This window comes from Bidens hawaiensis, unplaced genomic scaffold, assembly GCF_021521415.1.
Source record: "Bidens hawaiensis isolate Kalapana, Puna unplaced genomic scaffold, B.hawaiensis_p1.1 tig00018130_1, whole genome shotgun sequence".
Taxonomy (NCBI): Eukaryota; Viridiplantae; Streptophyta; class Magnoliopsida; order Asterales; family Asteraceae; genus Bidens; species Bidens hawaiensis.
Window position 1 is genome coordinate 278,587 of NW_027492738.1, and position 15,421 is coordinate 294,007.

At 34.6% G+C, this 15,421-nt stretch overlaps 1 protein-coding gene across 1 annotated transcript; it reads left to right on the forward strand.

Moving 5' to 3' along the window:
• Window positions 1-10,593: 10,593 nt before the first annotated feature.
• Window positions 10,594-11,496, forward strand: LOC143555411 (uncharacterized). Its single transcript, XM_077044974.1, has one exon. The coding sequence runs from the start codon at window positions 10,594-10,596 to the stop codon at window positions 11,494-11,496; it is 903 nt and encodes a 300-aa protein (XP_076901089.1).
• Window positions 11,497-15,421: the final 3,925 nt, after the last annotated feature.

A 15,421-nucleotide genomic window follows, 5' to 3' on the forward strand; every position in this document is an offset into this window, starting at 1 on the left:
TTTGTTTTGTAATTTGTACCATATCTTACTATTTCACTTTTCTTCTCTTAAACTTCAGTGAGTTTTAGTTTTCTTCTTTTAGCCTATTTATAAGCTTACATTACAACCTAATGGTTTTGTTTGAATTTTGATAAATCATATCCTTTATGCTTTTAAATTTAATAAACTGTATACTATATTAATTAACTATTTGTTGTTGTTTTTGTTGTAGTAATATTATATATTTATTCTAATATGATTGTGTAATGTTCTTTATCAATTGATTTACTTATTCTTTTGTGTTATGTTCTTAACAATTTTGAGTTATTGACTAGTTTCTATGTTTTACGTTTTTATCTAATTTTCGTGAGTTAACACGTGTACATCGTTTAATGCTTTTAAGTCTATTTTTTTCTTCAGTTTAACAATCTCACCACAACACACGAGTTTTTTTACCAAAATGGGGAGTGGGGGAAACGTATTTACCATAATAGGTGATTTTGAAAACATTTATTAAAATGGGGATTTTTTGTTTCTATCACTTTTTTTATTTATTTATTTTTAGTAAAGGGTTTTAAAAAGAACTCCACAGTTATTATTTTGTTTTTGTATTATTTGTTTTTGTAGAAGATTTTTCATGACTCTCAGCATAGGTTCTTCAATAGTAAATTGTGATGTTGGGTTCTATTGATTATTATAAACTCAAGTTTGATATTTTAATTTGATTTCTTTAATATTTTGTTTGATTCTTGCTTGTTGTATTTGTTCATAGCGTTACTTAATTCTAGATTATTGAGGTACTTGGTCATCTGAGTTTTTTCTGATTCCTTGTGAAACTTAATTGGCCATCCACATCTTTTAGAGAATTACTTTCAGTTTCGCATTTAAAGCCGGATAAAAAGAGTCATCCTCGCTCAACAAGGCTACAAAATATAATGGACATTAAAGAAGTAAAAGTGCTAACAATTATGGAATTTGTAGAAAACCCGGTTATAATCGGTCAACATGTCCCTCTAAGCCTAAAAGAATGGATGCTTAAGCGATTTGAGTCATTTCGTCATTTTTGTTATAATTTGTATTAAGCAAGTCGACTTTATTTTACATTCTTATTTTTGTGTATTTAATATTGTGACCATTTAATTTGAACGGTTATTTAGTTTTTTTTCTCCATTTCTTATTTTTTTAAGTTTATTTAGATTACTAGTTGTAGTTAAGAAAAGATAGGAAAAATAGTTTTAAAAAAATTAAAATTATAGTTAGTTGCTTTAAATATTAATAAAAAATATGTGAGGATACCTGTTTAAAAAAATCGAAACAATCAGTGTTGGTTTACTCAAACTCCTTTTATTTTTTTTCAATCGCCTAAAGAAAGAAATAAATAAAAAGTGATAGAAACAAAAAGTCCCTATTTTAATAAATATTTTCAAAATCACCTATTATGGTAAATACTTTTCCCCCCTCCCCATTTTGGTAAAAAAAACTCCACGACACACAAGTCTAAAAACATTTTTGATCTACCTATTTAACAAGGTGTGACATCTCATTAAAAGAACCTAGTATGGTCTTTTGTGGGAACACGTGAAAACATTGGAAAAATAATTAATTCATGATATCCCATTGAAAATAGTATGGTTTTTCTTTATGTGACGGCACGAAGAAACTATGAAAGGATAATTTATTTTGTTGGTCTTAATTTCATAAGATTGGTGACTATATTAATGAGCAAAGTCATACAAATTGATTATATATAATAATAATAACGTGTTCTCGCTTTTTTTCATAAGATAAATTTCCAAGTAAATAATGTATATTCAAACTAAAGACAGGAATCTCTTGGAATAATATACTTTCACAAATTAATTTTTTGAATTAGGTAGGAACAGAAACAATAATTGAACAGAATATATAAAATTGGAAAAAATAATCTTTTATCACTCCTTCGTGGAACTTGTAAACGTATATGTTTATAATAACATTAGTTTTTAGCCGCGTATTACACAGATTTATTTCGGTTTTTTGTTTTTATCATTTTGCAATATATATTTTTTTTAAATAATTGTTTTATTTTTCAACAGAGTTATGTTTTATTTATATTTTTTTGGGAAAATGTCATAGAATAGTACCAACTTTTCTCCAAATCAGGTCATTAAGGGTATGTTTGGCAAAATTAGTTGTAGCTGGAAGCTGTTAGCTGGTGGCTAGAAGCTGATGGCTGGAAGCTGGTAGCTGTAGTTTTTTAGATATATTTAGATGTTTGGCAGAGTAGCTGAAGCTCTTAATAAAATGTATAAAATTACTAAAATTGGCATAATTATAAACAAAAATAGTAAATGTATTTATTTTGGAAGGTTATTTCAGTAAATTAATATACTAAAAGCTTGTAGCTCTTTCTAAACGCTACTAGTAGAAGCTTTAAGCTTTAAGCTTTTTTTCCTGACCTAAAAGCTTCAAGCTCCTTGAACCAAACAAGACTTTTAATTGAGTAGGAGTTTTTTCTTAAAAGCTTGAAGCTTGTAGCTCCTAAAAGCTCCTAAAAGTTTCATGCCAAACATACCCTAAATCTTCAAATCGAGTCTCACCGATTTTTTGTGCGTCAAGAAATTGATGGAGGATAAGATGCGTGAGTTGGAATTTGCAATATATTTAGTTAAATTTAAAAAAATAAAAAAAATTAATCATATTAAATTTTAAAAATAAAAAATAAAATTCACGTCACCGCTCAACGTTAACATAAAAAAAATGATAAAAAGATTTCCTATGTGAAACAACAACAACAATCATACCCATTATTTCCTACAAATAACCTAAGTTATCAATAGGGTCTAGGAATGGTGGGATGCAAATAAACCCTACCTCTATCCCTAAGGATACAGATGTTGCTTCCGACGAGACCCCCAACTCGAAAGTAAATAGATAAACAAACCAAGCACGAGTAGCTTAATTAGTTTAATTATACTGGTCAAGCCAAACACAACCCATTTTTTTAACGGGGAGATTTCCTGTGTGAAACAAAAAAGAAAAATACTAAAAAAACATGTTAAACCCCTTAGTTTAATAAAATATGAAAATTAAGTGACTTAATTGAAACACTTTTTAAATATGAGTGAACTAATTGGAACACTTTTAAAACTTGGTTACTATATTCTATAAATTACCCTATTTTTTCAATAATTATTTAGACATAAATAGGTTAGGATTATAGGTTGGTTGGACTTATGATTTGGACTAAGGATGAGGGGTGCGGAGCGCGAGAAAGGGCGCAAGAGGCGAGACGGTCGCGCCCCGGGGCGCGAGGACCACACCACCGAGGCGCGAGAGGGGCGCGAGAGGGGCGCGAGCGCGGAAAAAGAGGCAGGCGCGGGTGGGGTAGCGGCTGGGGGAGCGTGAAGGAGGTCTGGGAATGCGTGAAAAGAGCCGTTGGGCTCGTTTTTTATTAAAAAAAAAAATATTTTTACTCTATATAATAACATACATTGCAACCAATATCAAACCAAAATCAAACCCGATTTTTTCTCTCCATTCAACCTATATCAAACCCAAACCAACACCAATATCACATACCAATATCACATACCAATATCACATACCACACCCAAAACCCAAAATCACTCCATCTTCCAAACCTTTTTTTAAAAACATGGCTGGAAATTGGTACCCAAACCTAGATTCAGATTACAGTTACGAGGATTTATGGTCGGCACCGGACCAAGCGATGTTTTATTCGGGGTCGCAACAACCATCCGGCTTTCAACCATCCAACATACAACCGTCTCCTAACTTTGTAGTTCCGGAGACACAAGAACCAGAAGGTGAAGCTGCGGGACAAAGAAGACGCGTCCACCGGAAAAAACAAATTGCAACGGACGGGTCGGGTTCGGCTTCGACCGGAAGGACGAAACGGAAAATCACTCCGTGGTCATCGGATGAGAAGGAAGCCCTGTGTCGGGCTTGGATAGTCACTTCTGAGGATCGGCGTTGCGGTAATTGTTTTAACGTTTTTAAAAATGATTTTTAATAAAAAAGTTAAATGACTTACAAATTTATTTATGCATTTTGCAGCGGACTACCAAAAGAGCAAGGTCTTTTGGACAAAGGTTAGGGAGACGTTCTATTCGCTCGTTGGGAGTACAGAGCGGAACGCCGATATGATTTCGGGTCGGTGGACCGAAATCAGAAAATTTGTCGGCTTGTTTACTAATCTGTTCAACAGGAACGCCGGTCGTATGAGACCAAGTGGCAGTGACGATTTGGCGGTTTATAATTTCACTGTCGAAGAGTGGAGGCAGGAGTGCCTGCGGAGGTATGGGACGGTGAAGACGTGGGACGATGTAAAGGTGTGGGAGAGGTTGAGAAGGTGTTCTAAGTGGGTTGAGCTGGTGGCGCCGGACGTTGATGCGGAAGTAGGGCCGAAACGGACTAAAACTAGTTCGTCTGGAGCGTACAGCACTTCCGCCGGGTCGGATTGCCGGGTTGGATTCGACCTAAACGTTGCGGGGGAGGAAACGTCTTCACCGCCGAGAAGGCGGCCATTGGGAAGGGACGCCAGGGGCAAAAAACCGGCTGAGGGGGAAGCCGTAAACATCAACGATCTTGTTGAATCCCTCAATAAATTCAACAAAACCATGGAGGTGGTCTCTAATGACAAAAAGGAAAATAAAAGAATGAGAGATTTGGAATTCCTTACAAGAGACTTCAGTAACCTAAATCCGGTCGACCAAATGCTGATGGAAAAACAAAAGGAACGTATCCGGAAGAGGTTGATCGAAGAAGACCAAGCCGAAGAATAAGAATAATGTTTTTTTTAGTACTTTAATTTTTTTTTAGATATTAATGTGTTTTTTTAATTAATGTGTGTTTTTTTAAATAATTTATGAGTTTTTTTAATAATACGTTTTTTTAATACATTTATAAAAAAATAAAAAAAAAAACCACTCGCGCCCCCTCTCGCGCCCCTCCACACCATGCCCCGGGGCGCGAGCACCACTACCAACACCCATCTTATCAAGTTTCTCTCTCTGCCACACGTCACAATATTATTGGCTGGCGCCCCCACTCGCGCCCCCTCTCGCGCCCCCCACACCCCTCAGCCTAAGATGGTGTAGGTTTAGATTGGTTGTAGTATTATTTGTACTTCCTTGTTTGCCACATCAAGTTTCTTATGAATAGTTCAGAGTTCTTGTAAAAAGATTGTGACCATACTATTGGGCCATTTAAAGGGGATTCAGATTCACTATAAATTTCTCATGGAGCTAAAGACAATTTTTTGAAGATCTATATATATTATAATAACTTAAGGGCCGTTATTACAATAATTAGCAATTTACATAATCTTTACTTTAGTATACAAGTTTTCTTAGAAAAACTAATTAACAATTATATGTTGTTAAATAATTAATATTTATCAGAATATGAGATATAAATAATTATAATCAATTATCAGAATCACTTATATTTGACAATTTAGTGACAATGGTAAATTCATAACCTGAAATGCAAAACTCAATAAATAAAACAATTACATGTCTGAAATCGATAGACCTAAAAAGTGAAATCTATCAATCAAACACCATATCAGAAAACAGACATTAACGATTACTTACAAGAGGTACATATGGAAAATCGAGAGAGCCATCATCGCCCAACACCATCACCATCGCTACTGATCGTAGCATTTCAACAATTAGCCCGCCACATTCAATATCAATCATGATGACACATGAGCTGACTTTTCAAATGGTTTTAATAATTGAAGCCCATTTGACATAAGATCGACTGGACTGGTTAGCTAAACCCTCAAGTGAAGAAACAATTAACTAAAAGACATCATGTGCACAAAAGAAGAGTTCTAAATATACTACATATATACATATATCAAATGGTGTGTCAAGTTATGGTGTACCCTCATTTAGTCATTATGATAGGGGGCATTAGGAGGCAAGAGCTGTAATTCTTGTTATTTCACTTATGCAAGAAGCAACTGAAAATTTCACATCAGCATGTTTTGAAAAATTGTCATTTTTCAACGCCCTCATTGACGGTTCGAGTGAATCGAGCATTGACTTTTCGGTGACTGGTCAACCTTTGATAGAAGTTTCTTCACTTTCTAATAAGCACAAACAAAAGAAAGAAACAATCAGATTAACCAAATGCAATTTATATTTATAAAAATGTAAAAACTGCATGCAGTCAATTAATAATCACATTACTACAAATGAACCTCAAATCCTTAAAATGGGATGTCAAATATCATGTTGAAATATGCAAATTACTAAACTTAAGGAACATCAAGAAAAGGGAGGAGTACATCAACAGACTCCTTCGGAGGATCTTTCATCAATTATAAAGTAAATATAAAAAAGTTACCTCATTCACTGAAAGAGCCTGGGTGAAAAACTGAAACCGCTTCAATTGATGTGAATGTTTCCAACATAGCAATACTACCTCGGTAGTTGTAAAAACAAATGGATTTATTAAATAATGAAGATGCATTTAAAGTAAAACGATTATAGTTTAGATGAAAACCGAAGTCAACATCTTAGGGTTCGTACTGTTGATGAACACGGACCGATTTTGTCACACCCCGACTTAGGACCTAGGCGTTTGACCAATAGTTGGTACTTGTTTTGTAAATACATCAGAGTTGCGGGTTTTATTTTAGCGGAAGTCTTTAATAAAATATTATCATATTGAAAGCTTATTAAAAACTCGGGTTTGAATACCCGTTTGATATTTTCAAATACATTTCTTTTAGAAAACATAACTCTTTATAATATTTTGAAATAAAATATCTGAGCCATCAGATAGCATCTAATGACTATAACTCCAATCTTCTATTCCTTCTTGCTTGTCTGCTCTAACATTTCTTGTTTTCCTGTAAAATTGTTAGAAAATACGTCAGCACACAGCTGGTGAATGACACTGACTCTTAAAAATCTTTTCAATACCTTTGTGAAACCAACAATAATACCTTTGTGACTACTCATTAGGCACCCAACTAAATTGGGATCAAATTACCCTAAGTACCGTGTACAATTAATTATATACACAATATCATTTATCTGAACAGTCCCGTAGACCTTCAGAGGCATGTTGATGATATGCATGGCCTCGAGGAACTCCGAGTCACCATGTATGTTTGGATCCAGACACATGTATACTCTTAATCAGAGTGTCCGTTTCTTATTATTGTAACACAAAGTTTTAAGGATTCGTAAATCCTATGCAAACATTATGACTCAATATAAAAGGTTTGGGGCGTATTCACCTTGTCTGTTTATAATCAGTTTCTGATACTGATTCCTGTTTTCTGATTCTGCTTTCTTGTTTTGTTACCTCGGACCTATAGTACGAGAATAACCTTTGTATAAATAACTAGATTATCGATCTAGCTTCAGACCTTTAGTCCGTTTTGTATAGCTTTAACCTTGATAAAATTATTTGTTTGTATAAAACATTTGGACCTTTAGTCTCTTTCTTTATTTACCAATTATATGCTCGTTTCTTCTTCAGGAAGAACATCTATACTGAGTTTATTCTTCAAGAAGAAACATTAATTTATTATCTATAATCTCTTGTATAAATATATTTCTTAGTCATAAAGAAATACTATTTTTGACTATAACCTTCGCCTAAGAAAAGTTATATTATACTAATTTGTAATCAAGGTTCGGCTATATCTCCGACTAAAGTCTAAGCCATTTATAATAATATAATAATAACTTAGGCAGAACCCTTACCTCGCACGGGTATTCGAAGTTAGATATTCCTAAGTTTATACGGGCAGCACTTCTACTCTATGCACGTTTATCGAGGCGTTCTTGATCAACCTTCCTTGGCACACAAATCGAGGCGATGTTCACTTGTTGCCGGGTCGTGTACGTACTTCGAGGCGGGATGTCGGGTTACTTTTTGGGTGGTACGCACTTCGAGGAAAACATCGGATATTTGGCACGGATTACGAGATGATGATTGTCGGGTCGGTGGTACGCAAAACGGTGTTCGTCACGTAAAACGAGGTAGAGAGAGTGTAAATCTAGAGAGAGTGGAGAGGTGTGAGGGAAATGAGCCGTTACCCCTCCCTTTTATAGCTGATTTTGTGTCCCATCGCGGTACGCGATGGGCTCGTCTTTTAACGATGTCGCGTATCGCGACGTCCACCTTTCTGAGCTCGCGCCACGTGTCGCCACATGGCCTGACACGTCTGCCACGTGTCCTGCCATGCTACCACATGTCACCCGAGTGTGACACGTGTCACTGAGTCATCACGGACCATAGCGATACGCGATGGCCGTCTCCTTGGACTCATCGCGTAGCGCGATGGGTCCATGTACATATTTGAAGTGCAAAGTGCGCCATCAAAGCGCCACATTGCGCCCAACGCCCTTCGCCGTCGCCTTCGCCATCGCCGTCGGCATCGTCCTCGCCTGAGCCCGTGCGTGTGCGCGTAGGGTGCTAAGCACCCTCCGCTAGGTCCACTTGGTGCATGATATTCATAAAAGAATATTACTATGTAAAATCTCTTTCTTAAAAAGAGCTTCCATTTCTTTACCACTTTCCATGTGGGATGAGATTTATATTCCTTATTTATACCCAAGTAAAGTGCTTCCATTTTCTTACATCATTCCATGTGGGATGGAGTTTCCCTTTAATTATTTCCTTAACTTAGGAAATATTTTTATTTTCTTATTTTATATTTTCTCATGACTTGTCTTTGATATTATTTTTGATCCCTCAACTTTCCTAAGTTGTCAAATTTGGATTGAAATTTTGGGGATGTTACAGATTTAGTGTTTAGATGCAACACGTAATTGAATATTTAGGGTTAATATACTATTTATGAAATAGAAATCAAACATATCTTATGAATCGTTTATTGGAGATCGATGTCCTGAGGAATCAATTAGAGCCATCTACTGCATGTCCGAATCAATTGAGGAATCTACTTATTGAATGGCCACCGATCGTAAAGCAAATGACCAGTTGAAAGTTGAGAGACGGCAACGACCATTAATATGAATTAGACCTCTAGAGGTTGTGGAGATAGATGGTGGCGGGGAAGGGATATGCCGCCAGTGATGGCAAGACGGTGGCGAGAATGAGAGTGAAGAAACGGGTTATGTTAGGAGGATCCGACGGTAAATCCCGTGACCCGCGAATTTATAAGGATAAATCAATGAGAGCTCTCCATTTAGAAATCAAGCAATCTAGTGGCTTTAAAAGGGCTGAGGAGCGACGTGAGAGTGACACGTAGGATTTTAAAGTAGACATTTATATAGATAGTTAGATTTTTAGTTCTAAATATATATCAAGCATGTTAGTTAACTCTTGCTTTATGTAACTTAAGTTGAGTCCTTATTTTCTTTGTACAACAAGATGGACTCTCCTCAGGACATGATGCCATGGGTGGGCTTGTATACCGCTTTAGCATCTTTCGTATGCACCCTTGCAATGGCGGCCGATGTCATACAAGGATTTTGGCAATGGAAACTTTGGTTTCCAAACAAATTTTTCACTCTTAATGCCACTAGTATCACGCTTATGGCAATAGCAATGAAGCCACCGGTGGATCTAACTATAGATACATATGACGACACCAAGTTTATACGAGAAAGCAGCAACGAATACACAAAGATAAGTAGCATCATTTTCTTGGTTACCATGTTAGCCAATTTTCTTCCTTCTTTAGGGAGTATCAATGACAGAGAGCTTCTGACGAACCTGGTAGCCTTGGGTCTACTAGTGATCACCGTTATTGTAAATACAATTATCCAAACTTTTGCTCATGTGCATTTAATATCTATTAGAGCAATCACTACTTTGATATTTACTCTGTTATGCCCATTTTCAGTAGCTTTGAGTGTTTCTACATCTAGAAAACAATTAGAACACGGGTACAAAAAGTTAGAACGATAGGTTTCTAGTAACCAAGAAAAAAGGTTTTCCTTCAAGGAACTCAAATGCTATGTTAAAAAGTATTGGATGATTGCGGAAACTCATAATCCACAATTTGTAATTGCTTGTTCACCGGTTTCTTCTGCTTTTGGGTTTATATGCCCAATCCTTGTTTACACTTCAGTTGAGATGGTAGTTGACATGAAACAACGTTGGTATGGTAGTTCAGATTATAAGTGGTCACTAAAGATAATTTTTATTGTGCAATCGCTTGGGGTTGTAATAGGCAGTATTGCACCAATTTTTCGAAGTTTCACATATATTGGTCATTACAATCTCTCCATAAAATGGAGCAAAAATCATTTAAACATGTTCCGAGTGGAAAAACATTGGATCCAATGGCTTCAGGAGTGGAAACATAGTCATGGTCTTTCAAATATTTCAGGTCGTTATTGCAAGATAGTTTTCCATAACCTTAAAACAAGCTTCTTGTACTTATGTATAGCACTTCATATTATGGTTTTGGTTATATGTAAAATAGTTTGTCTTTTTCCCATAACTATTTTGGTCTTACTATCTTGTGGTTTGGTTTTCTTAGAGCCTTTATTTAAAAGGTTTAAGAAGGTAGTAAACACATCTAATAACAACTAGAATTCAGAAATAGAAGAATGTGTCGTACAAGTTGAAGATGAGGAAAAACTTTCAAAAAGAATTTTAAGAAATATGTTTCATTCTATAACTCATCTCCTTGATAAGTGTGAGAAGAAAGAACCACACAATCTTATAAAGCTTTTAGAGAAATCTACAGGATTCAACGGAGTAGTAGAGTTCGATAATGACCAAGTCCCGCCTTTATATACAGAAGAAACCAACAATTGTTGGAGCCTTGTGGTAGTAACATTAACAACAATTGTCATTGCACTTCCTAACATCGCAAATGGCCGTGTCAAGGGGTTACTTGTGAGCATGAGGGAAGGCCTACAAATTGTAAGACATATTGAAAAATGTCTCAATACAGATGTTGAATTAGTAAAGGCTAGAAAAGCAGCAAGATGTGTGTGGACAGAAGTTGAAGTATACCGTAAGTGGCTACAAATTGATCTTCAAATGAAGGAGCGTAAGGGAAAAAAATCAAAGGAGATTCTTAGATGGTTGGGCGATGAAGCAGCGAAAACTGTGATAGAGTTTAAGAGCAACGAAAAATCAAGTATTGATCACTCACCTTATAAGTTTATACTTGCAAGTTCTATGTATAGAATTAGTCAGACTATATCGTTCCAATGCAATGAACAAGAAACTTTGTCAAATGATGAAGAACTTCTTGAATGGATATCAACTATTATTGCGGATGTATTACTCGCTTGCTTTACCAATATATCCCGCGTCATAAAAATGAAGTGCCATCATGATGTATTAGAGAAAAAGGGAGATAGCATCCGCAATGCAGCTCATCTTCTTGGTAAATCCAAAAGGATCCTAAAGATTCTTAAAGCCCGTCAACTACCAAACTTCGACTTAGACACAATGAAATACATTGATAAATGGCGTGTTTTACTAAGGAGTGAACTACCTAGTGCTTCGTCAAGTTCAGGCTGTAATGATTGTCTCTTAGTAAATATTATGTAATTGTGTGAATACGTTTATCTTGTCATGATTTACCATATGTCTAGAATAATTCTTCTTGTTATTGGCATATGTGTAGTGTCATAATCATTGCTACTATTTTGAATAGAACGTAGCTAATTGTAAGTACGGCGTATTCTCAATGCAAATGGTCTATAAAATATTACTGGTTAATTTATTTAACCCGGTTAAAATTGAACAGTTGCATAAAACAAAATACTATAGATGAGTTTGGGTATATTAACTTCACACGATGCTTAAATCGGACAGTGGAAGGGAGATTTGTTTGTTTGGTGGTCTGACGCCACGAATCAAACAGCCGACAAAAGAAGTGAAATTTTTGTCGCTTTTCAAGTGTGGGTTAGTTTTGCAAATCACTCATTTTGATTTTGGGTCTTTTAAGATTTACATATGTTTGATGTTAACAATAACACATTACACATATGGTTAATCTAATTGTCATTCAAAACAATTTACGTGATAAAAACGGTTTTAGATCGATGAAAACCAAATACGGAAAATAGGGTTTATCAGGTTTTAATCATAATCAATGTCTTCCGGTTTTAATTCCAGATTCAGGGAAAACGTGAAAAAATGATTAATTAACATCGCTATGTTACCATATGTTGATCAATTCTTCAATATAATAATAGAAAACATGATAATAGTAAACATGTGTACCTATTACATCATAGAGATCATTAATCGCGGTAGTGAATGATCTAGAGGACATCGTTATATTGGCCGAGTTCTCATTTAGAGTGTATAGTTGATGATGATTAGGAGTTCTTCAAGAACTCATTTTTAGAGAGAGAGAGAGAGAGAGGGAGAGAGTAGAACGAAATTTTGTGTTCGTGATATTTATGTTAATATAACTATCCCTCTTATATACATCTAAGAGGAAACCATTTATTAGTTAAAAAGTGCAGTTATGTTCATCAATAATTATAATTACCAACTAATAAAGTAGGGTATAATTATATACAAATTAGAACTTTGGTGTCGCAGGTGTCCTCATCGGGTCACTTGGCGACACCTTAGTGGTTGAAGGCATTTTGCTTCTTTTTTTTAGTTTCGGTACCATTACGATATAACGTAAACTGACGGTATGTCAATTTTTTTTAGTTCTGGTACCGTAACAAACATGACAAAAACCGCCATAATTTGCGTAGACTCGTTGCATTTTGTTTTTAGTTATGGTAATGAACGAACGCAACGTAAACAAACGAATGACAATTTTGCTTTTGTTTTTGTTTTTTAGTCCTGGTACCGTAAAACGGAGATCGATCGAATTTTCCTAGACTAACCGCCTCAACTCCCGGAATCGACAACGCTCGGGTTTTACCAATGCCCGAGTTTTACCGACCGACACCACCCCATCGATCCACCTCAATTTTTATATCTTTTGGATTTATTTTCTGTTTTAGTTTCGATACCATTTGTCTTATTCCGCAACACACCACACACCTTTAAATCATTATCAATTAAATAAGTGGGAAAATATGTGATGAGGGTTACTAGATGAGAAATAAAGGTTTTTTTGTACTTTGATTTAAAACAATTATGAACCAAATGGGGAATTAAGTTTGAAAATAATTTATTGTTTTTTTCAAAACACAATATGTTAAAAAAATGTTTTGACAATCACAAAAATCTTTTTTATTTTAGCTTTTTAAATTGGTTAAAAAGTTGTTTTTTAAAAGCTACAAATCCTGGCTTTTTGAAAAAATAAATAAGTTGTTTTGAAACTCAATCCCAAACACGCTCTAAAATTTGATGTGTTATGCGTGGCATTGATGGTTTGAAACAAAGGACAAGGACGAGTGTGTTGTGTTGGGTGTGGTGGTGATTAGGGGTGTGCATGGGTCGTTTTCGGCCAAACCCATAACCAATATGTCGGATAATGCATAACCTTGCCAATAACCGATCCATTATGGCGGTTTCGATTAATCAATATTAAAAGTTATGGAGAGTCGTTTTGGGTAGGTTACCGTAACCAAAAAAGTAATTGGGCCTAAAAGTTTGGTACAAAATATTAATTAAAAAAGGAAAAAATTCATATAATAGTAACAAACTTTAACCATTGTACCAGTTAGGTTACTCTAACTTTATTTGTTTTAATTAGGTTACTCACTAACTTTTTTTATCACAATTAGGTTACTTACAAACGTTTATTTATTTATTTATTTTGTCTCAATTAGATTATATGATAAATTAATTGGTTATCTTTTGAATTATTATATCAATCTTTTGAACGGCTAATTACTATATCATTTGACTAAATTAATGTTAAATGAATTTAATTTATTTCTTTTTTAGAATTTTAACCATACTTTTAACCTTAAATGGTAAAAAGTTAATTAGTGTATGAAATTTAAAAACTAAAAATATTTTAATAAAAAAGTATTTCTAATAATAACAAAATTGAAATATGGTGTTTTTCGAGAAAACAAACAAACTTAATTTTTTTTATATTTTAGTAATTAAAAAAGAACATATTTTTTTTAATTTATCAATTTCTTTAATTAGTAAAACCCATGTCACTAATTTTAAATTCCATATCTTCAGTCCACGTCACTGTTTATAAAAATCTTTAAATAAAAAATATGTCACGTCAACATAATTACTTACCTAAATGATAAAAAAACGTATTATTAGTACATAGGTTAAAGTTGAGTGCTCTAAATGAGACAATAAAAAATTGTGGGTAACCTAATTGAGAAAAAAAAAAGGTTTATGAGTAACATAATTGAACAAAAATAGTTTCAGTAACCTAATTGATGCAACGGTGAAAGTTTGTTAATATTATATAAAGTTGTCCCCAAAAAAACAACATAATATAATCCAACAAAAATATACGATCCATAATATAATAGAAAATATTAAAAAGGGGGCATTATAAAAATCCAACAATGAAATTCAAGTTAATTTAATAACTAACGTCAAATGGTATAATCAGAATGTTTGGTGGAATTTAATCTCAAACATATTGTCGGTTAAACATATTGGAATTATCTTTAACGAAAACCGACAGGATTTTGTGATTTCGTAAATTCATTAAACCTACCTACCTGTTATGTTGGTTATCGGTTAATATCAGTAATGGTTTGGTAGTAGGGATGGCAACGGGGCGGTTTCGGGGCGGGGAATGCCAATCCCATACCCGCCCCGGTTTATAAAACACATTACCAAAACCGTCTAAAAACCCGCGGGGACTAAACGGGGAATCCCCATCGGGGATTCGGGGAAAACCGCGGGTATTCGGGGAACCCGTCTAGCATAAATGGTTTTTAAACGGGCTAAATTCCCCGTGGGGATCCCCATTTAACCGTCGGGTTCACCGTTTAAAACCCGATTGTAAGAAAATGATACAAAATTACAATACAATATTAATACACAAAAAATTCAATATCCAAACACATTACACATACAAAAGACATTATTAATACATAAAAATGTTTATTTCTCCCATCACAACGGAAATTAACTTCCTTCTTACACGTCCATACCGCACCCATTCAACCATTCAAACACTTGTCACGCCGGATTGCTATGATAATCAAACATTAACATATTAATTGGAAACTATATAAGAATCAATGTTAAACCATATTAAAATGTAAACGATAAACCATATATATATGTATTACCTCAATACCATCGTCACAATCATATTCAATAGTTTGGCAATATGCCTCGGATTCTTCTGAACAAGTTGCTATATTCATATCACAAAAGTCAAAAGTTTATATAGTAGCTAAGTTAAAAATAAAAAATAAAATGTTTGTTTACCTTTGATTTCATTCAACAACCAACTTTGGGCGCACATTAACGCTTCCAATGTTTTTGGATGAAGACGGCTACGATGTGGACTTACCAATCTACCACTTGTACTAAAAGCGGACTCGGAAGCAACGGTAGATATTGG

Bases quoted from the DNA above. Each gene is read 5' to 3' on its own strand.
- LOC143555411 (XM_077044974.1), top strand. From the start codon at position 10,594: ATGTTTCATTCTATAACTCATCTCCTTGATAAGTGTGAGAAGAAAGAA.